Here is a 22,361-nt window from a genome sequence, read left to right on the forward strand (position 1 = left end):
GCCTGTGATTGGACCAGCAGCCAAGTAGGTGGCTGCAGTGAAACAGTCACTGGGCAATGCTATTCCTTAGAAGATCTAGGCATTTATTCCTTAGAAGCACAGATTAGTTCAACCTTGCACCAGCCTCTTATGCAAATGGACTTCCTGTGAAGCAGGTGGAAAGAGGTCAAGGTGAGGGTGATAGGTCAGACTGGGGTGGGGGCGGAGAGGTCAGGAAGAAGATTGCAGGTTAGGAAGGCGGTGCTGAGTTCAATGGATTTGACTAAGACAAGGTGGGGGGAGGGGAAATGAGGAAACTGGTGAAATCCGAGTTCATCCCTTGTGGTTGGAGGGTTCCTAGGTTTTCCAGCAACACATTTTCAGCTCTGATCTCCAGCATCTGCAGACCTCACTTTCTCCTTCCTGTGAAGCACACAATCAGTCAGCAGCACATTTAACTCTGAGCTCTATTCGCAATTATTCAGATGGACAGGCTGCATGAGGTTTGCATGCTGCTCTATCACCTCGATTCAGTACTGGGCACTTGTGCATGTGATTCTCATGAAGTGGTCATGTTAAATTGTTAGTCTTGCATGATCCTGCTGTTAACCCAGTTTACAGGGATCACAGATCTACTGCACAGTTTCAAATTTCTAAGCACAAAGAATTTGCTGAGTTATGTGCATACTGAATAACAAAAGCTGTCAGGTTGCTACTGAACATAACATCTAAGCCAAATGACAATTCTATCAATGTTGCAAAATGTTCATTGATTATCAGTTGTCAATATAAAGAACTCTGATCATTATATTGACAGCCTAACAAATTTCTGTTCACGTATCTAACATGAGACATCTAATCCTTAATTATGGCAAAAATGCTGCACTAGTTTTTTTAAAGTTATTTAAGGGACAAATCTCAGATGTGGAGACTGAGGTGACCATTGCTATCCAACACCAAGATTAGTGGAGCTGTTGCACATCAATTAAACTTTGACAGTAACATAAAGGGCTTTTTGCCCGCACTTAAGTTCAAATAAATGCTACTTTTAAAATAAAATTAAAACTAAATGCTTGCTTTGTAGCTTTTAGCTAAATATCAAGTTAGGGAGGTTTTGTAATATGACACTTTAATGTGACTAATCACCGGTAATTATCAAACATCAGTCTCTTCCTTCCTTTAGCGTGCTTTCAATGACATCTTTCTGTAAATACAGACAATCCAATCATGTTGCCTTGTCTTCATATTCATTAATAAATAATGATTTATTTCACATTTATTTATTTTGATGTTTAAAAGATTCAACTCAAATATATTTTAAGCAATTAAATGTTCTTGTGCAATTTGCTTATAAACAACGCTTGCAATAAAGTTAAAACCTACAAATGAGATACCATTCTTTAAGCTCCATACAATTTACATTCCAAATCCTCCTCAGAATAAACAGTAAGCACCAATTTCTCATCCATAAAATATCCATAGAAATTTAGATGTTTACGCTTCAAAAGTGAACTTCTCTCCAGATTGTAATAGTCCTCCCCAAACAAAAGAAAATAAAATACTTTCCGCACATACAGCATTACCCAATAGTTATATAAGAAGCTCAACCAACATAGAAGGCTATTTTAAGTTTGAGAAAAGAAAATACAAAAAGGCATGATTAAATAGCATAGACTTTACACAGCAATTACAAAAGGGCAATGCAATTAGACATTCTCAACTCCACAATTACTTTGTAAACAAAAGGAACAATCTTGATGCTAGTTTATGTATTTTAAATATTAATTGAGAAAACTTATTATCAATGTTGAGAACTTTCCACAAAGCTTCAAGCAGTGTTATTTTTGTCAATCCAATTACAAACTGGAGCACCCGGTGGAAACAATCACATACGGGGAGAATGTGCAAACTCCACAGGAGTTTGGGTTATCATCTTCTACCTTGGAATCTCAAATCCAATCCTATAAAATGATTTATTTTTTCAAATGGCTATCAAGTGTTCTGAAAAGAAATTGTAGACCAATTCACCTTTTACCTTTGAATTTTTTGATTTCTAGTTGTTTGAGGTCAGTCATCCCAGCCCGAGGACATCTCTGTAGAAGTGCTCTAGGCTTAGTCATTATCAGTTACTTCATCGATTTTCCCACCAACATAAAGTCAGAATTTGAGGGATAATATATCTGCCTTGCAAGAGGTACAATGAAGCAGTTCTCCTATGAGGACAGATTGAGTAGGATAGATCAATACCCTCTGGAGTTTAGAAGATGATCTCACTGAACCATACAAGATTGGGAGGTATTAACAGAGATATGGAGGAACTAGATCTAGGGTCATGGTCAAGGATGAGGGAGCAGTCATTTTGGCTAAGATGAGAAATGTCTATCCTTAGAATCACAGGACCCTGCAGTGCAAAAAGAAGCCATTTGGCCATCAAATCTGCACTGACCCCCTGAACAGCATCCCACCCTATCCCCGTTACATATCATCTACAATGGCTAATCCACTTAGCCACTCAGCCTGGACAATACGGGGCAATTTATCATGGCCAATCAACTAAGGTGCACAACTTTGGACTATGGGAGGAAACCAAAGCACCCGGTGGAAACTATCACAAACGGGGAGAATGTGCAAACTCCACACAGGCATTTCCCCGTATGAGGTAGTCACCCAAGACTGGAATCAAGGAACCCGCATCCTTGGCACTGTGAGGCAGCAGTACTAACCACTGAACCACCATTCCACCCTAAATTTTGAAAGTGGATAGCGATAAGATTTTCAGACTCAAATTAGGATTGGATCTGTAAGGTATTGGAGGTGGAAAATTCAGCCAGATTTTAATAAATGGTGGAGCAAGCTGGAGGGTACTTATGGACTATTCCTACTGGAGGTGATTTTGAAAGCTAGGATTTAGATGCATTTGAAGATGCAAGGATTGATAAGGGATAGTCAGCATGGTTTTGTGATAGGGAAATAGTGTCTCACAAACTTGATTGAGTTATTTTGAGTATGTAACCAAAAAGATTGATGAGGGTATAGCAGCAGACATTGTCTACAGGGACTTTACTAAAGCATTTGACAAGGTTCTTCGTGGTGAACTAAATAGTAAAGTTAGATCACATGGGATTTATGAGCTTGCCAATTGGTTACAAAATTGACTCAAGTGCAGGAGCTACAGGGTGGTGGTGAAGAACTTTTTTCGGACGGGAGGTCTGTGACCAGCAGTGTTCCACATGGATTGGTACTGGGTCCGATTTTATTTGTCATTTATATAAATGATTTGGATGAGAATAAAGGAGGCATGTTTATAATTTTGCAGATGACACCAAAATTGGTGATACAGGGGACAGTGAATGTCGTTATCTAAGATTACAAAGAGATCTTGATCAATTTAGTCAATGGGCTGAGAAGTGACACATTTTGGCACAACAAACCAGGTTGGAATTTATACAATTAATGGTAGGGTCCTGGGTAGTGTTGTAGAACAAAGACACCTAGTGGTTCAGGTACATAATCCTTTAAAAAATGTGCGTCACTTGTAGACAGGGTAGCCAAGAAAACATTTAGCATATTTGTCTTCATTGTTCAGATTTCTGAATTTAGAAGTTGGGGCATCATGTTGAAGTTGTACAGGATGTTGGTGAAGCCTCTTCTGGAGAACTGTGCTCGGTTACAGGAAGGATATTATTAAACTGCAAAGGCTTCAGAAAAGATTTACCAGGATGTTTCCAGGAACATGAGTTATAAGGAGTGGATAGGTTGAGACATGACGGGCAATTAGAGAGTGGAGGTTGGGGGGGTGACTTTATAAAGGTTTATAAAATCATGAGGGACACATATGGTGAAGAACAATGGTCTTTTCCCTAGAGTGGGAAAGTTCAAAACTAGGGGGCACATTTTTAAAGGAGGACATGGGAGCGACTTTTTCTTTTTAAAAACAGAGAATGCTTCATGTGTGGAGAAAGCTGCCAGAGGAAATGGTGGGTGCAGGTACAGTTACAACATTTAAAAGACATTTGGATAAGTACATGAATAGGAAAGGTTTGGAGGGATATGGGCCAAACACCAGCAAGTGGGACTAGTTTAGTATGGAAACATGGTTGGGGTGGACTAGTTGGACTGAAGTGTCTGTTTCTATGCTTTATGACTATTTATGTTCTATGATGAGAACACAATGAGAATGAATTTAAAAAAGGGAAAAACTAGTTAAAGTGAGTGAAGATTTGAGAATTATATTTACGCAGATTCAACTTTGCATTGTATTTCATACATTTTCAATTATATAACTTTTATCTCAAGTTAAATAAGTTGAAGATTATTAAAACAAAAGCTTTTTCAAATTCCATCATCAAATCTTCACCGGGACATAATACATGCTATTCCAAAGTTAGTCAACAGTTGGAGTAAGGCAGTGGCAAAGTAAAATGTGAATTAAAAACAACAGCATGATACATATCAAATGACAGAAAAACATTTAGACAAAAAATTCTTCAATCTTCATGTCCACCAGCCTGCTCACTGCTATAAAAAGTGGCCTAAGTGCAAAATACCACTATATGGAAATTCAACTGCAAATGTCTGCCTCCACCTCCTGCTTCTGATCCGATCTTGGTTTACACCACACTTAATGAATCTACTCAGGGACTTTAAACTTCTGTTCCAAACATGTACATTGTGAAATTGCTAACTGATGAATGATGTGGAACAAAGATACATGTCTATCAATGCAGAGTTATCAATTTGAAGTCAGCAATTTCTAAACAAGGAAACAAATTTGAATAGTTGACCCGACCAAATCAACAACAGCTAGTAACACAGCATACTGTTACAATATCGATTTGCATTTACAGCTGTAATGCAACTCTGCCAATCATTGCTTGCACTTTATATCACAGCACCAGCAGAATAGAATGGATCAGCATAAATATTTTGAATCTCTACTGAATTAAGAAGTGCCTAAAATGGCATGTTCATTGATTTATAAAAAGAGACAGGCAGCAACATAGTGGTGTTTTTTGTGAAAAGTGATTCTCTTAGTGTTTGAAAGAAGAGGAAATATTCTCCCTACTGCATCATAAGATGAAGTACCTGCAAATTAAAACTTTATATTTGATGAGACTGTTGTAGGGAACACATTTTATCAAACTAATAATAATTTAAAAAGCTTTCAGAATTCAAATGTTTAATATTTAAAACAAAATCTGACACACTGGACATTGAACTTCTCATTAATAAAGTGGAAACTTTATCTCAATAAACAGGAGGTGTTGGTCCCAGTCATTACTTCTCTCAGCAGATCATCTTCCTGTATCAACACAGTCAGCATTGGCAGCTAGTATTGTTTCCTCCCTAAAAACTAAAATTCCAATAAAATTACAATTATCACTATTTTAAAATATAACTGATTTCATGGGTAAAATTTATGTTGCAGGCCCAGCTAATAAGACTATTTCTTCCTGTAGTTCACATTGCCATCTAAACCCTGTACATTTGACTTATTGCCTTGTACCCTGCATAGTAATTTTCAGAATTCAACTACTGTGGATACATTAAAATGTCAGTCAATTGCTCGTACCATTCCAAAAACCCAGATTGCTTTTGTAAACCTTAAATATTTTTACAGTACCCTGGAAGAAATCAACCTAGATATACAATTACCAAAATAAAGATTTGCAGCTGTGACAAAAACATTAATTTTTCAATGATTTTTCAAAAGTATACAACTTCTTCATAAAAGGAACCAGCTGGAACAACATCATTCAACTAATCAGAATTTCTATGCATAGGTTTAAGAACAGTGTTTTACAGAACTACGAGGTTGATGCATTGAAAAGTCTATACTTGGATTAGGCTTTAAGTTCTCTACATTCAGTTAAAGTTTAAAAAGTTGTAGAGCATGTCCAATTTTAAAGACAGCAGCAGTGGACATTGTAGATCTTAAAATCTGAACAGTACACTAATAAACAAAAGGCTCAGCTACAAATGTAAGGTGAATTCTCAAAATTTAAAGCAAACACAAACCTGTTTTAGGCCAAAAAAGGTAAAACACACTAATTCCTTGGCTCCAGAATCAGCTTTGTTGGATTGGAATACAGGTCAGAGCCAACCACATAGTTGTCACAATTCCCTGTTTTAGCAGTGTACTAAATTCCCTGCAGTTTAAGGTGTCTACCCTATACTGTGTCAACATGGAGAAACCTGGTATTTGCTACACAAATAGATTAATAAGTTTCTAAAATTAATATTTTATCAGAAAGTGACCTTCAGCTCTGGATATGCTCTTCTGTGCAGATTCTCTTTTGCACAAAGACTTAAAACTGCACACCAGCCATCAACCTTGGCTAGCAAGTGCTGGCTCTGATTATTGCCATGACTGGCATACATTCAGTCAAAAATACTAAAAGAATTGTTTGACTTAGTTTCTCATTGCTAACATTGCATTAATGTCCCATATCAGGTTCCGGAGTTGATCCATTATTTGCTTCAGTTGCTGGTTTTTCAGTTTGAGGTTCTGTGAGGGAGGAAAGAAAGGAAAATATTCAGGAAAACAACATCCTTCAACAACTATGATATCTTTCAATTTACCTTTTTTTCCATTGTTTCACTGAAAAGCTTTATTTCCCACATGAAGCCTGGCAAGTAATCTCATTTATTCTGCGGCACACCCTGGGAAATAGTTTGAAACAGGATAGTCCTCTTGGGATTTTTTTTCCATTTATAGAATTACAAATTTATGTATGTTTAATGTTGGTGTATGTGTATTGGATTAAAAATAGCCCATCCTCACCGCAAATACAACTTACCCAGATCATTACTTTTCGGGGGGGGGGGGGGGGGGAGAGTTAGGGTAGTGTGTGCACATATTTGTCTGCTTCTGCTTGTGTCTGTGTATTTGCAACTCCTTCCACTTGTTTATTTCAAGCACTTCTCAAATGCCCATACCAATGAGACCTATTCTCCAAAAGGAATAATTGCAAACTGTCTCACAAACTTTGTTTTCTCACTATTTCTGGAACTATCAAACACCATCCATGGTAGAAATTGGATTCCAGTGCCTACAGCTGTGAAATGATAAAGCGATAGCAGGATGCGTGAAGATTTCTCGGAGCATCACAGCTTCACTTGCACACTATTGTCACATGTACTTATCATAAAAGTACAGTGAAAAGTTTTAAGTTTCCTCACCATGGTGCCTACATCAAATGACAGAAGTGATACATAATTTAGAAAAAGTAAAAGTAAGACAAAGTTATTCACAGTTAATGGCTCCTGGGCTCAGAGAAAGCCGATTAAGGAACGATGGAACACCCTGAACACACAGCTGGGATGAGAATGCCATTCAGAGAGGAGACCACTACACCAGGCCACTGGAATACTCTGTCAGACAGCTCTGCCAAAGACCACCACCATGGTGGACTGCCATCTGGAATACCTGGTCACTGAAGAAGACTATGACCTCCACACAGGGACAAGGCCACCAGGCCAGGCCGAGACCACCTTTCTCCTCCATCGGGTGTCCGGGCCTAGCTACAGGCCTGGAGTTTCTGTCTAGCCTGAGTGTACAGGCCAGGGGAAATAGCTCAGGATCTATTCTTTGCTTGCCATGACCCCAGGCTGGGAGGGAGCAGTGCCCGGCTTGCTCTGGCATTGCTACCGCAGGAGTCCTCCTCCTTCATATGCCACTCTCCAGGTATTCCAGTAGGTTCCAGCTCTCACTCGACAGTTTCTCACACTCTCTCACTCCCATGAGGGACAGAGTCTGCTCCTGGGGCTTGCCTCAGTCTCGCTCCTGCTCCATCCATGTGGCAAACTACCACCAAAGGATACAAGGTAAACAATAGTGTTGGTCCTTGAATCATAGAATCCCTGACAGTCTGGAGACAGGCCATTAGGCCCAACAAGTCCACACTGACCCTCTGAAGAGTAACCCACCGAGACCCATTCCCCTAACCTATTACTTTACATTTACCCCTGACTAATGCACCTAACCTACACATGCCTGAACACTTTGGGCAATTTAGCATGGCCAATTCACCACCCTGCACATCTTTGGACTGTGGGAGGAAACCCACGCAGACACAGGAAGAATGTGCAAACACAGTCGCCCAAGGCTGGAATCGAACCCGGGTACCTGGCACTGTGAGGCAGCAGTGCTAACCACTGAGGCACCGTGCCGTTCCCCTATATTAAGCGAAAATATCAGGATGGCTGAAAGGAATTTGATGGAATCAAGATCAAACTTGGGTACAATTACATTTTTAAAAATAAATCCAAAAGTTGGATCTTCTCATACTCAAAAGGACTGAATTGGTTTCAACTACTTTGCAGAAATTCCATGTGTCTCTGGTTGGGAGGTTAGCAGAATTTCAAACATGTTAGATGCCTGCTACTTCTAATGGTCTGATGCCAGCTGACATTATTACTGATCAAGTCAGATCCCAGACTGAAACATGGCTTGATAGATCTTAGTTTGATTTGATTTGAGGTTGTGAATATGGGTCACTGAATCTAAAATATTAACTCTGCTTTCTCTCCAAAGATGCTGCTAGACCTGCTGAGTTTTTCCAGCAATTTATATTTTGGTTTCATATTTTGGTTTTATTGGATTTAATAAAGTGATCTCTTGCTAAAACAAATATGTAATGTTACAGATTTTGATTTAACAATAAAACAGTTTATTTACAAACAAGGTGAAGATAAAATAGAACAAATCAGAGCATTTATTGTTACAAATTCAAAGATTTCTAGATACACAGTATAATCCCATTAATCCCAAAACACTTGTTCATAGATTTAAATGAAAAACTTTTGTACAGTACCCAAAACATCACCCATACAATGTGCACATCAGACTCCCTGCATCTAACATCCTGGTAGATTTAAGTCACTTGGGACTTAAACTTGTAGACTGAAATGCAGATAATTTCTTCCTGGAGCTATTATACATCTGACCTTAAAATGTATTTAGCTTTAAGTGATCTCATAGTTTATCCCAACACTTCAGGTTCACAACTAAGAACAATTCTTCACTCAAAGATAGTCTAGTTCACCACATCCTTCTCTTCTCAGCCACACTGGACTATGCATTCATCCTGACTGCCCACTCAAAGTAAAATTGAAACCAATACTCTCCTTCTCTAAGTTATGGGGGTTTCCTTTATGCTAAGAAGTTCCAGAAATCTAATAAAATTTGAGGCCCCATTATATACCTTGTTAGGTTGCAAAATAATCTAAGATAAACAAAATAAACATTAGTGATGCACACAAACTCTTTCACTGTAATGCCAAGTCTCAAAAATTGCTTTAAAGAATCATAACTACAAGTTAATTATCAACTTTAGACATAGAAAACCCATGTAACCAACTCAAATATAAATAACTAAATTTATAATAAATGTTTTATAATATTTTTCAGTTTATTATACTAAGAATATAAGAATCTCTGTGTATTACAAGACAAAAAAAAGCTGCATGTAATCCCTTGCTAAATTAGCAATTCCTGCCACCCCCCCCGCCCCACCCCCACCTGGAAGAAAGCTGGACATTAGTAGTGGCTGCTGCATACTGTGAGGTGGGGATGTACCAGACTTCACAATGATTAGATTAGATTAGATTAGATTACTTACAGTGTGGAAACAGGCCCTTCGGCCCAACAAATCCATACCGCCCCGCCGAAGCGCAACCCACCCATACCCCTACATTTACGTGCCGCCCATATAAATGAAAATGACCAAAACGATCAATCCAAAATAAACGGTCTGATGAACTAGCCATTCAGCCCCACCACCCGTGGAGAGCAAGAGCAGGTACCTGCTGTTGTTTCTGCTTTCTTGGAGAACCCACTCACTGGAAATGTCACCAAGATTGGTGCTGGAGGGCATCAGGCATGACTCTCACAACTGCTTGAATAAAGACTAGAGCAATTATGGGGCAATGTATTTTTCCAAAAACAAATACATTCTGTATAATAAAATGAAGTTTCATCGTAAGGTTAATTTGATAAATTATTGCAGATTTTAAGAAGATTAGTGCAAATTTTGGCAATGAACAGGGACAGATTAATCCTATGAGAGATCATTATAGTCAAGTCTGATCCTGTTCTCATCCCAAAGTCGTTTTATTTCCCTCAGATTTCGGAGGCTGACTGGATTTCATGTAATGTAATAATAGTCAAGTTTAGTTAAATCAGTAGAAATTAGACATACATAGGAGATTTTCCAGGCTAAATGGTTTACTCACTTCTTCAGGCGAAAACCTCCAAGTAAAAGGGAGAACACATGTAGATATTACTGCACTGGCTCATTTTGGCCAAAAACAGTTTGGTGAACATGATTATGACATGCTGATGAAGGTTTAATTCTTGAAGCAAGACAAGAGAATGGGACACAGCAGAACAGCCATGGTCTGGTTAGGGGAAGGGGGTTCGAGAGAAAAAGGCCTACAACCTCCCAACTCGACTATTAGCCAGTGATCACAGAAGTATGGACACAGAAGTTACCTACTGATTCTTACCATCAGAGCTCACATAACAAATAATTACATGAGCAAAGCACAGGGTTTTCAGAAGTTTCAGAACTCTGCTTAATGAGTTACTTCTTTACAGGGAGGGAATGAAAATCTGATTAAATATTAAATTTATATCCTGGATGGATTATTTACATTTGTAAATGGCTGTCAAGCTTCTGAGGACTTAACATTTCTCCTCTTCCTGAACTGTCAAACAGCTGTGAGAGGTTTGGGTCTTGTTGACACGACTCTCAGCAGAGCAAACCCATTTTCTCATTTTCACACCTTCATTTGCACTGATATTACATCTCTAAACTTTCTTTCACTATCATTAACACTTCCCTTTGCTCCGGGCACAACTTGTTCAATTTGGTCTTCCTTCCCATCCGTCCAGCACAAACCCCAACTCTATCAGTTCAGAAGTCATATGAGGCTCGAAAATGTTAACTGTTTCTCTACCTACAATGCTGCTAGACTTGCTGAGTTTCTCCAGCACTTTCTGCTTTTATTTCAATTTTCCACTATCCACAGTATTTTGAACTTAGTTAAAATATTTAACCTGATTCCCAACACAATCCATGACTCTAGCCCAGAGAAAATTACAGGGATAGTTTATACTTAAACTACTGACAGTTTATTGGCCTTGGACTGTGCAAACAATTCAGAATCCTCTTGCAAGGATGCCTGGCTTGAAGATGTTTTCCTCCTCTCTCTACAAGAATCTCAGGGAGTCCCTTGCCCACTGCAACTCCCAGGTCATTTCCTTTGCCCTGAGGCTCTTCAGCACTGTCTCTATGACTTGTCCTACCTGCCTATCTTCTTTTCCACCTATCCACTCCACCCTCCCCCTGACCTATCACCTTCATCCCCTCCCCCACTCACCTATTGTACTCTGTGCTACTTTCTCCCCACCCCCACTCTCCTCTCATTTATCTCTCCACCCTTCAGACTCTCAGCCTGTATACTTGATGAAGGGCTTTTGCCTGAAACATCGATTTTACTGCTCCTTGGATGCTGCCTGACTTGCTGTGCTTTTCTAGCACCACTCTAATCTAGATACTGAAATATAACATCCACAAGTCGTCATGGCTAGTTGTCGATATGTCAAAAACCAAGAACTCTCCAGATGGATAATGGGTGTATCTACACCAGATGGACAGCAATGGTTTACAAAGGCAATTCACCATCATCTCAGGAACAGAGATGGACAACAAGTAAGCATTGCTGGCAAGCATAACGCAGTAAAATATAGGAACAGCAGCACGTCATCAAGCCTACTCCACCATTCAATAGGATCATGGCTGATCCATCATACCCCACACCCACTTTCCTGCCCTTTCCCAGTAATCCTCAATACCCCTATTGAACAAGCGTTAAATATATAAAATGTCTCTGCATGACAAGGAATTCCAAAGACTCTAAAGTCTCAGAAGAAATTCCTCCTCATCTCTGTCTTGAATTGGTATCCCTTTATTCTGACACAATGTCCTCTGGTCCTACACTCCATGACGTGAAACATCCTCTCAGCATTTACCCTGTTAAGACCTTTAAGAATCCTATATTTCTGATGAGATCACCTTCCATTCTTCTAAACTCCAATGTGTCCCAACCTGTCCAACCTTTGCTGGTAAGACAATCCCTCCATAGCAGGGATCATCCTAGGGAACATTTGCTAAACTGCCTCCAATGAAATGATATCCTTCCTTAAATAAAAGGGACCAAAACTGTTCACAGTACTCCAGATGTGGTACTCTAGCCTCCTTGATATCATGGTCAATACCCCTGTATTCCATTAGCCTTCCTGATTACCTGCTGACCTATATGCTGGCTTTCTGGGTTTCATGCATGAGTACCTCCAAGTCCCTTTGTGTTGCAGTTTTTTCCCTATGTAAATAATACTGTCCTTTTGTTCTCTCTTCCATAATGAACAATTTCACATCATCACACATTATAATCCATTTGTCAATTTTTAGCATATTTATTTAACCTGTATCCCTCGGTAAACTATTTGTATCCCTCTTGCAACTTGCTTTTCTACTTACTTTTAATGTCATTTGCAAAGTAGGCTACAATACATATTGCTTCTTTCTCCAAGTTATTTATATATTGTAAACAATTACAGTCCCACCGATCCCTCTGGAAGCCCACTGGTTACAGGTCACCAATCTGAAAAAGAAACCCTTACCTGCATTTGCTGTTTCCTTCCCACTAGCCAATTCTCTATCCACACCAATACACTACCTCCAACACAATGAGCTCTTACCTTATGACTTAATAAGTGTGAAGGACTTTGTCAAATGCCTTCTGGAATTCCAAATACAAGTCTTCCAGCTCACATTCCATGAAAGACTAATAGAAAATGCATTCTGATGCAAGGGCATGAACAGACAGAAAAATAAGTATACTGTGCCTCACTTATTAAATTATGATGTTTAGTATGTGTCTGTGATTAGCCATCATCAGATTTGTGGTTAGACACCAAGACAGCCACATGTGAATGTCACAACTCTCAGTTTCAAGAAGTTGAATTCAGAAATTGCAGCATAATTAGTAAGTAATAGGTTCTTTTGAAAAAATGTCTGAAAAATACACTGCAGGCTCTTCCAGTGACTCATTACGTATGCAGTGCATGAAAGATGCCAAGTTCTCAAATTCAATCCTTCATTTACATTGAGCTAGCTGTTTTCAGCCAGGCCATTGAACAGGCACTATACCACCCTCAGTGCTCCAGGCCAGAAAGGAAAAAAACTAAATGAAATATAAATTTTCCATCCCCAACTACTTTTCAGAGAATTATGGATTAAGGATGGTCAAAGCAAAATGTGGTAAATCATCAACTTTAGCTGACAAGCTCTTCATACTTTTTTCACCAGAATTTTACATTTAAATATGAAATACAATTTAAATCAGGTACTTCAGCCTGGAATTGCACATGTTAAATTAAGATTTCAACCTCAGTGCAAAGTTCAGTCCTTCTACTGGGTCCCCAATGTCTATGGTCCCCTCTAGCACATTTTGGTCACTTGTTTGGCTGTTTTCAATTACAGAAAGGTTTTCCACTTACATAGTAAAATGTTTACAGCTTTTTCATTTTTCTTTTCCACGTTTTTTTTCTGAATTTCCAAATTAAGTTTCCTGACTTCTACCATTGTTTTCTTTAACTAGCCAGAGTGTAGCGAGGAAAAACCCTGGGAAGAGCTGCCCACTGATTGTATCACCCTCCTGGAAGGTAGATAGCTTTGGGCCTGGTACCTCCTGCACATTGTAGACATTGTACATTCAAGTTCAGGAATTTACTGTCCTGCTTAAAGTAAGCATTTTGACACAGATAATGAAGATCACAAACAGAACATAAATCAGGAGTGAGTTCATGACATAAGCATAAGAGTGTGCTCAGAACCTGTGATACCAAATTAAGCTGAAATAGAATTCCTTTAAATGTATCCATCGTTTAACAAATGTTAAAAACTATATCTGGAATTTTTTTTATAAACACATTGGTCAAAAGATCACAAAAACTGTTAATTTCTGATATTTAATCCCAAAATAAAAGCCAAAAATACTTCAGATAGGTTTGAATCTTACAATAACATTTGTGGCCATTGTGCTGCTAACATATTAATCCTCTTTATGGTTAAGACTATTTACTACTGGAGCACTCCAGTCTCATGCATTTCTCATGAAAGGCACTCACATAAGCTACAGAGTATAAATAAATACACCAACAAAACACTTCCCAGATCACTGTATAGTGCTCTTGTCAAGGTCTGGAATTCCAAGGAATCTTAAGTTTCTACACAACAAAAGTCTCTGACAAAAATGTTGCATAAATCCACCTTTTGTGGTCTGAAGCTGCTTTACCGTAAGGAGAGAGACTAGGCTAACATCTGAATTGATCAGATATCTGGGATCCAACAAATTCCAAACATATACATGGTAAACATCTTCCATCCTTTGTTTAAAATAATAGTTTAGCCTGAGATATAGGCTTATGTCAAATCAAAAATCTTTTTTTCTTTATCTACCAAAATTAGGGTAAGATAAAAAGGAATATATTAAATTCAGTTAATACTGTAATGCTGGCCTTAGACTGGTTAGGGATGTTTCTTAGTGGACTGTATGGTGTATAGTTTAGAGATGTTTTTCAGGCACTAATCAATTGGTTTATATTTTGTAAACGTTTCAACCTTCATTTTATGATGTGAAACAGTCAATTATTACAGATTCAATTGCATTGCAGCAGAGTTTAGCAGTAAAGAAGTTTCAACTGATCATGATAGACTTTGGTTGGGAAAAGAGAGAAGTAGCTAGGGTTATTGCTCCGCATTTGAAAGTCAAAAATGTCAGGACAACAATAAATCTCTGCAGTGATCATCAGGTGGGTTAGCAGAGTTATTTGGGTTCACACAGGAGGAATGGCAAAGGGACAAGGAATTTGAAAGCACCTACAAAAACTCCTATTTGACATAAGAGGCGGTGAACCCCTTAGAAAAAAATGAAAGGCATAGACAAGATGAATAGCCAAGCTCTTTTCCCCAGGGTAGGTGAGTCCAAAACCAGAGGGCATAGGTTTAAGGTGAGAAGGAAAAGATTTAAAAGGGACCAAAGGGATAAATTTTTACTACACAAAGGATGGTGTATATATGGAAAGAGCTGCCAGTGGAGGTGGTAAAGGTGGAGACAATTCCAACATTTAGAAGACATTTGGACAGGTATTTGGATAAGAAAGTTTAGAGGGCAATGGGACTAGTTCAGGAAACTTGGCCAGCATTGACAAGGTGATCTGATGGGTCTGTTTGCGTTTTCTATGACTCAAAATAAAATTATCTAGTTGTATGTTCTATGGATCATTAAGTAACTTCCCTAAAGGTGCAGTAATTAATATAATGTTTCATCCTTATTAGTAGTAAAGTCTCAGAGTACAAGCCAAAATATGGTTTGCAAATCTCAGCATTGTGTGTGTATATATTTTAAAGCCTTTAAATTTTTGAAGGGCACGGGTTAATCTTTAACATTTTAGACACAGCTCAAGTAATAAATACGCCGTACTAAAGCTTTGGATCAGGTATGAACACTTTCCAATAGCAAGGAACAGAAAGGAAAACCATTCCACAAGAGAAAAGTTCTGGTGCTTAATGGCTGGTTCGGCTCGGTGGTATTGGCACTGTTTAAAAGCAAAGCTATAAAGACAGATTTACAAGTGTTATCAGTAAGCTGATGGATCAGGATTTAAGAAAGAAAAATGTATGACTGTTTCTGCCCAATCTAACATTTTGGAAAATGTTTGGTCAATGCTTTGCAATTCTAGGAATGCCATTAGCAAAGAATGATTGATTACAACCGCTCAGTGACATTAACAGATGTTTAAACTTCACATTTGAAACTTTTTGGTAGCTGCTGAACAAACTGAACAACTTTTTAAACAAAGATCATTTTTATGTAATAAATTAGCTTCAGGTTTTGCTTAACTAGATTTATTTTTTTTTAAAATGAGGCACTGATGTCACAATCCAAGTTAATACATACTTGAGTAAATATCATTAATTTCTGTTCTGTGTGTTATCATGTGAGCAAACGATCTTTTTAATAAAAATGAGATCTTACATTTGCATTAATACACATAGCAATAATCTTCTTCCCATGGACCAAGCACGAGTTCAAAACTTGTGACTGCCAGTTACCCACAAATTTAAATTACCACCCGGGATTTCGGTTTAATTATACTGAATGATGGAGTTATGAAATGTTGGAGGGGAAAATATTATCAGTTTTACCCAGATGATGTTGACAGATTGACTCAAACTCCCCCCACCCCCACCCCACCCACGCTTAAAAGTATGAAGGCAGCAGAATCAGAATATACAAAATATTCTCCTGAAGAAAAGGCAAAGGAGAAACAGAACACTGTTTGCTTTCTTTTACAGAAAAGATGTAGATAAGGTCAAAACAAACAAGTTGTATAAATTAGATAATGAGCTTGGGACTAAAGTTCACAAGTTCAACACTCACATACCACAAACAGAAAAGATGAAGAAAGAGGACCCCTCTCACCCCTGCCGGCTTCACTGGAGAGCAGGCAAGCAGATGGTAGCTAGGGATTAACTGACATATTTTAAAAGACGTGTTTTTCCTCAGGGAGGAAGATTAAAGAATTTAACTGCTCCCTAAAATTGTAATGGAGGTGGATAAAGCTGAAGGGGGGAAGAAAAAAAGTGAATTTAAAAAGAATAAGGATCTTGGGTGAAACTATGAAGCGAAATCAGTTAACGTTTTGGGTCCAGTGACCCTTCCTTAGAACTGGACCTGAAATGTTAACACTGATTGCTCATTGCAGATGCTGCCAGACCTGCTGAGCTTTTCTAGCAATATCTGTTCTTGTTTCTCATTTACAGCATCCGCATTTCTTTCGGTTTCTGTTTTGAGGGAAACTTATCGATATGTTGAATGGTCTTTAAATCTGTTAAAAATTTATTATGTCCTTTCATCAGATTTGAAGCTTCACCTCAATTGTTAGTGCTGAGAGACATTATTTTTAAAATTAGAAAACTACACCACAACAAAACGAAAGCTTATTTGTTTTAGCTACATTTTATTATCTACAGAAGATACTTGTATTGGTCACCTCAGCTGTTCCAGAATGAATATGCTCCAATTACAGGTATCATGAAACAGCAGGAATGCAGACCCAATTTTAAAAGATCTCAGTCAGCAGGAAACAAAATACAAACTTATTTTCCCCATAAAACAAAGTACTTTGAACAAAAGGTAATCTCTCTAGACCTACCTACCACTTTAAGCACAGTAATAAACTTTAACAGCAGCAATGAAAAGGGAGCGGATATGGCACCACAGGGTGAATTCACTTTCTTTTGACTTCTAGAATGATGCCTGGGCAAATGAAATCTCTCTCCTCTGCTAGCTAAAATCTCAGTTAAAGACTACATGACAGTTTCAGTAACAAATATCACACCACAGAGTCATACAGAAACAGACTCTTTGGTCCAATTCATCCACACTGACCAGACATCCCAATTTGACCTGGTCCCTCCAACGCTCCACAGAAAACAGCCATGGCCTATTCAGTTTCTCCCTATATCTCAAACCCCATACCCCCCGATCCCAGCAGCATCCTTATAATTGTTTTCTGCACCTTCTCAAGTTTAACCACATCGGTCTTGTAGAAGGACAACCAGAATTATACACACTATTCTAAAAGTGGCGTCACTGATGTCCTGTACAGCCGCAACGTAATTTCCTAACTCCTGTAGTCAATGTTATGACCAATAAAAGCAAGCGCCTTCTTCACCCCCCCCCCCCCCCCCTACATGCGACTCTACTTTCAAGGAACTATGCAACTGCACCCTTCGGTCTCTTTATTCGACCAAAACTCCCCAGAACCCTACCATTAATTGTACAAGTCCTGCCCTGGTTTGCCTTACCAAAATGCAACACCTCACATTTATCTAAATTAAAGTCCATTTGCCACTCCTCGGTCTATTAGATCAAGGTCCTGTTGTACTCTGAGATGATCTTCCTCACTGTCCACAACACCACCTATTTTGGTGTCATCTGCAAACGTACTAACCATGCCTCCTGTGGTCTCATCCAAATCATTTATATATGAAAAACAGTGGACCCAGCTCTGATCTTTGTGGCACACCACTGATCACAAGCCTCCAGTCTCAAAAACAACGCTCCACCACCACCACCACGTATCTCCTTACTTCAAACCAATTTTGTATCCAACTGACTAGCTCCCCTTGAAACCCATGCGATCTAATCTTATTAATTCGTCTACTATGCGGAATCTTGTCAAACATTTTGCTGAAGTCCATATATATAATATCTATCACTCTGCCTTCAATCTTCTTTGTCGACTCTTCAAAAAAAAACTCCATCAAGCTAGTAGGACAATTTCCCATGCACAAAGCCATGCTGACTATCCCTAATCAGTCCTTGCCTTTTCGAACATATGTAAATCCTGTCCCTCAGAATCCCCTCCAACAATTTACATACCACTGACATGAGGCACATCAGTCTATAGTTCCCTGGCTATTCCTTATAACCTTTCTTAAATAATGGCACCACATTAGTCAACCTGCAGTGTTCCAGCACCTCACCTGTGGCTATCGTTGACATAAATATCTTGGCACGGAGCCCAGCAATCACTTCCCTAGCTTCCCTTAAGGTTCTAGGGTATACCTGATCCGGTCTCAGGGTTTATCTTTTGTGTTTAAGACCTCCAGTACTTCTTCTTTTATATCATGAACACTTTTCAAGACATAAAATATTTATTTCCCCAAGTTCCCTGGCTTTTAAGTCCTTCCCCACAGTAAATATCAACGAGGTACATGTCACTTTTCTAAGATCGGTCTTAAGATGTGTTACAGGTCACAGTTTCTCATCCAAAAATTATACAACACAGACACTGGATGTACATAATGGAAAGGCTTTCTCTCGCTCATCATGAGTGCAAAACAAATATCATTTTCCATTGCAGTTGTGCATTAAACTATGAACATTAAAACTCAGCTTAAAACAGCAAAGTAACAAAACTTGTGTAACTATATTTTAATGAAATTGTCAATAAAAAATGTTGCTGTACCTTATTTACCTCCACAATTTCCCGCCTCTCTTCGTTTGCTAAGCGGAGTTGATTCAACAAGCTACGGTCTTCATGTTTTGTATTATCATCTTCCACATAAGGAATGAGTTGCTGTGGACACATAGCAAAACTTTAATTTAATCACCTTTCTACCCCAAGCCCAGTGTAGCCACTGTAGCTTCTGCACAGTAAGCAATATTACTACTTACTTGAATTGCATGATCAAGCGCCATCTGGAGGATCTCTAACATGCTGCCTCAAAACGGTTCAGAAAGTACTTAATAATGCATTAAATGGAGACCTTGTCTGTTCTAAATAACATTGCAGCAACTGCCAATTAATCCTTGTAAATATTTTCCTCAACCAATCCAACAGGGAAGAAGCATTTCATTTTTTCGTTTTCTCTTTGGCAGAAAAATATCCCATAAAGGTCTGATCCTTAACTACGGAACTATCATTGTTTAACCAGTGTAACAAGACCAAGTATTTCAGTGCCTACCCTTAATCTACCAAATTCCCACTGTTGTTCTTTCACAGGAATGTTTTTTGGTCTTAAAACTTGCATTTCTGTGCCTTGTAATGTTGCTATTCACCCACTTTAAAATATTGTCAAAACATTGACAATGCTTTGAAAACAAGGTTTATTTTTAAAATATAATGTAACATAGAACAGCAATTTGATGGAGCAATATTTATTCAGATTTCTGAAGCACTATACCAAGTTTGGAGCTTAGTCACTTTTGAATTAAATTTTCATATAATCTGTGCTACTGTGGCTTGCCAAAGGAGCCAAAGAGTATATCAGGCAGTTAGCCCCAATTCAACTCGTCTGTTGTGTAGGTCAACATAAAGAAAAAGTGAAAAACAAAGAGGGTTATTGCTCAAGTCCTTGTTATCAGCAAATGTAACGAGATCATCAGTCTCTTCATCCTAGTCATTTACATAAATTCTAGAAAATTGTGGTTGCAGCACTTTGCCCTGGGGCACACCTATTGTTAACATCTCTCCAAACAGAAACTGACAGATTTATGCCGACTGTTTTCTGTTGGCTAGCCAATCTTCTGTGCATGCAATATATTGATACATGTACATCAACAGCTTTCATTTTCCACAATAGCCTTTGATATGATATAGTATAAAACTCCTTCTGGAAATCTAAGTACGGTACAACCACCAGTTCTTGTTTAGCCACAGCACCTTACTTCTTTGAAACTTAAATAAATTGATTCAACATCATCTGCCTTTCACATGTTGACTCTGTTGATTACCTTGATTTTTTTATTGCCTTGTTAATATATCTTCACTAATATCTTCTAACAGTTTCCTGCCATCTGCACCCCTTGATTTTGAATTAAGTTGCTACATTCAGCATTCACTCTAGGCTGTACAACTGTGCAGAGATCCTGTGCATTCTGACATGCTGACACATTGACTTCCAATGGCAGAAGCTGTTAAACACAGATCTCAGAAGTCTGCACAGGGGAAAACAATTACTTGTAACGTCGGCTATTTTCACTATTTTCCAACCTAATGGAACCTTTTCTGAACCTAGGGATTTTTTGAAAATTCAGGATAATGCATCAAACTATCTCAACAGCCAATTCGCTGGTGATTGCTAATTTTGGGTGGCTCATTTTTCTGATTTACATCTATTTCTGGGATGTTGTTTGTATCTTTTATAATGAAGACATTGCAAAATGACTGTTCATCTGTCATCTCCTTAGTATCTGCTATTAATTCCCCAGAGTCGCTTTATAGAAAGAACGCGCACTTTAACTTTTTAAAAATATCTATAAAAACTTTTACTATTAATTGTTATATTTCTAATTAGCTTTCTCTTATACTCTACTTCGTTCCTCTTTTTAATCTTTTGTTCATTCTTTGGTTTTTTAAAAAAATATTCTACCGAATCTTCAGTCCCAGTTGATTGCCAATTAGAAGGCTGTAGGTTCACATCGTACATCAGAAACTTGAACTTGCACCTCAATAATGCACTATGTTAACATCTTTAAAATGACATATTAGAGGGCGATCACATCTGCCCTCTTAGGTGTTGGTGGTAAAATATCTCATAGAACTACAGAAGAATAGTGGGGAAGTTCTTCCAGTATCCTAGGAAGCACTTAACCTGCAATCAACATCTCTAAAACAGATCGGTTTTTAAACACATTGCTGCTTGTGCATCCATAACTTCACAGAAACATTTCTTCCCCATTACAATAACAGGATAGTAAAAGTACTTAATCAGCTATAAAGTGCTTTGGCATATCATATCCCCCATCTCCTGTAGTTCCACAGAGGCTACCTTGCTGATCTTTGAGGGGCCCTATTCTCTCCCTAGTTACCCTTTTGTCCTTAAAGTATTTATTGAATCCCTTTGGATTCTCCTTAACCCTACTTGCCAAAGCTATCTCATGTCCCCTTTTTGCCCTCCTGATTTCCCTTGAGTATACTCGTACTGCCTTTATACCCTAAGGATTCACTCGATCTCAGCTGTCTATACCTGACATATGCTTTTTTTTCTTAACCAAACCCTCAATTTTTCTAGTCATCCAGCATTCCCTATACCTACCAGCCTTTCCTTTCACTTTAACAGGAACAGACTGTGTCTCTGCACTCTCGTTATCTCATATCTGAAGGCTTCCCATTTTCCAGCTGTCCCTTTAGCTGCGAACATCTGCCCCCAATCAGCTTTTCAAAGTTCTTGCCTAATACAATCAAAATTGGCCTTTCTCCAATTTAGAACTTCAACTTTTAGATCTAGTCTATCCTTTTCCATCTTTATTTTAAAACTAATAGAATTATGGTCGCTGGCCCCAAAGTGCTCCCCTACTGACATCTCAGTCACTTGCCCTACCTTATTTCCCAAGAGTAGGTCAAGTTTTGCACTACTCTAGTAGGTAAATGCACATACTGAATCAGAAAATTTTCTTCTACACACTTAAATTCCTCTCCATCTAAACCCTTAACACCATGGCAGTCTATGTTTGGTATGTCTATGGAAAAAGGACTGCAGATGCTGGAGATCAGAGCTGAAAATGTGTTGCTGGAAAAGCGCAGCAGGTCAGGCAGCATCCAAGGAACAGGAGAATCGACGTTTCGGGCATTAGCCCTTCTTCAGGAATGAGGAAAGTGTGTTCAGCAGGCTAAGATAAAAGGCAGGGAGGAGGGACTTGGGGGAGGGGAGTTGGAATTGCGATAGGTGGAGGGAGGTCAAGGTGAGTGTGATAGGCCGGAGTGGGGTGGGGGCGGAGAGGTCAGGAAGAAGATTGCA

The 22,361-nt window shown here is 38.6% G+C and overlaps 1 protein-coding gene across 4 annotated transcripts in view; it reads right to left on the reverse strand.

Annotated features, from left to right (window-relative positions):
• Window positions 1-5,029: 5,029 nt before the first annotated feature.
• LOC122549341 (mediator of RNA polymerase II transcription subunit 30-like) overlaps window positions 5,030-22,361 on the reverse strand; it is a 35,593-nt gene continuing 18,261 nt past the window's right edge. For 3 of the 4 annotated variants that reach the window (XM_043688991.1, XM_043688992.1, XM_043688993.1), the window contains exons 4-5: window positions 19,088-19,198; window positions 5,030-6,487 (exon numbers count right to left, since the gene is read on the reverse strand). In XM_043688991.1, the coding sequence (XP_043544926.1) occupies window positions 6,392-6,487; window positions 19,088-19,198 (207 nt within the window). In that variant the 3' untranslated portion in view covers window positions 5,030-6,391. The remainder of the gene's footprint in view (window positions 6,488-19,087; window positions 19,199-22,361) is intronic. The other variant, XM_043688994.1, reaches the window with a different exon arrangement.

This window comes from Chiloscyllium plagiosum, chromosome 4 (genome assembly GCF_004010195.1).
Source record: "Chiloscyllium plagiosum isolate BGI_BamShark_2017 chromosome 4, ASM401019v2, whole genome shotgun sequence".
Classification (NCBI taxonomy): Eukaryota; Metazoa; Chordata; class Chondrichthyes; order Orectolobiformes; family Hemiscylliidae; genus Chiloscyllium; species Chiloscyllium plagiosum.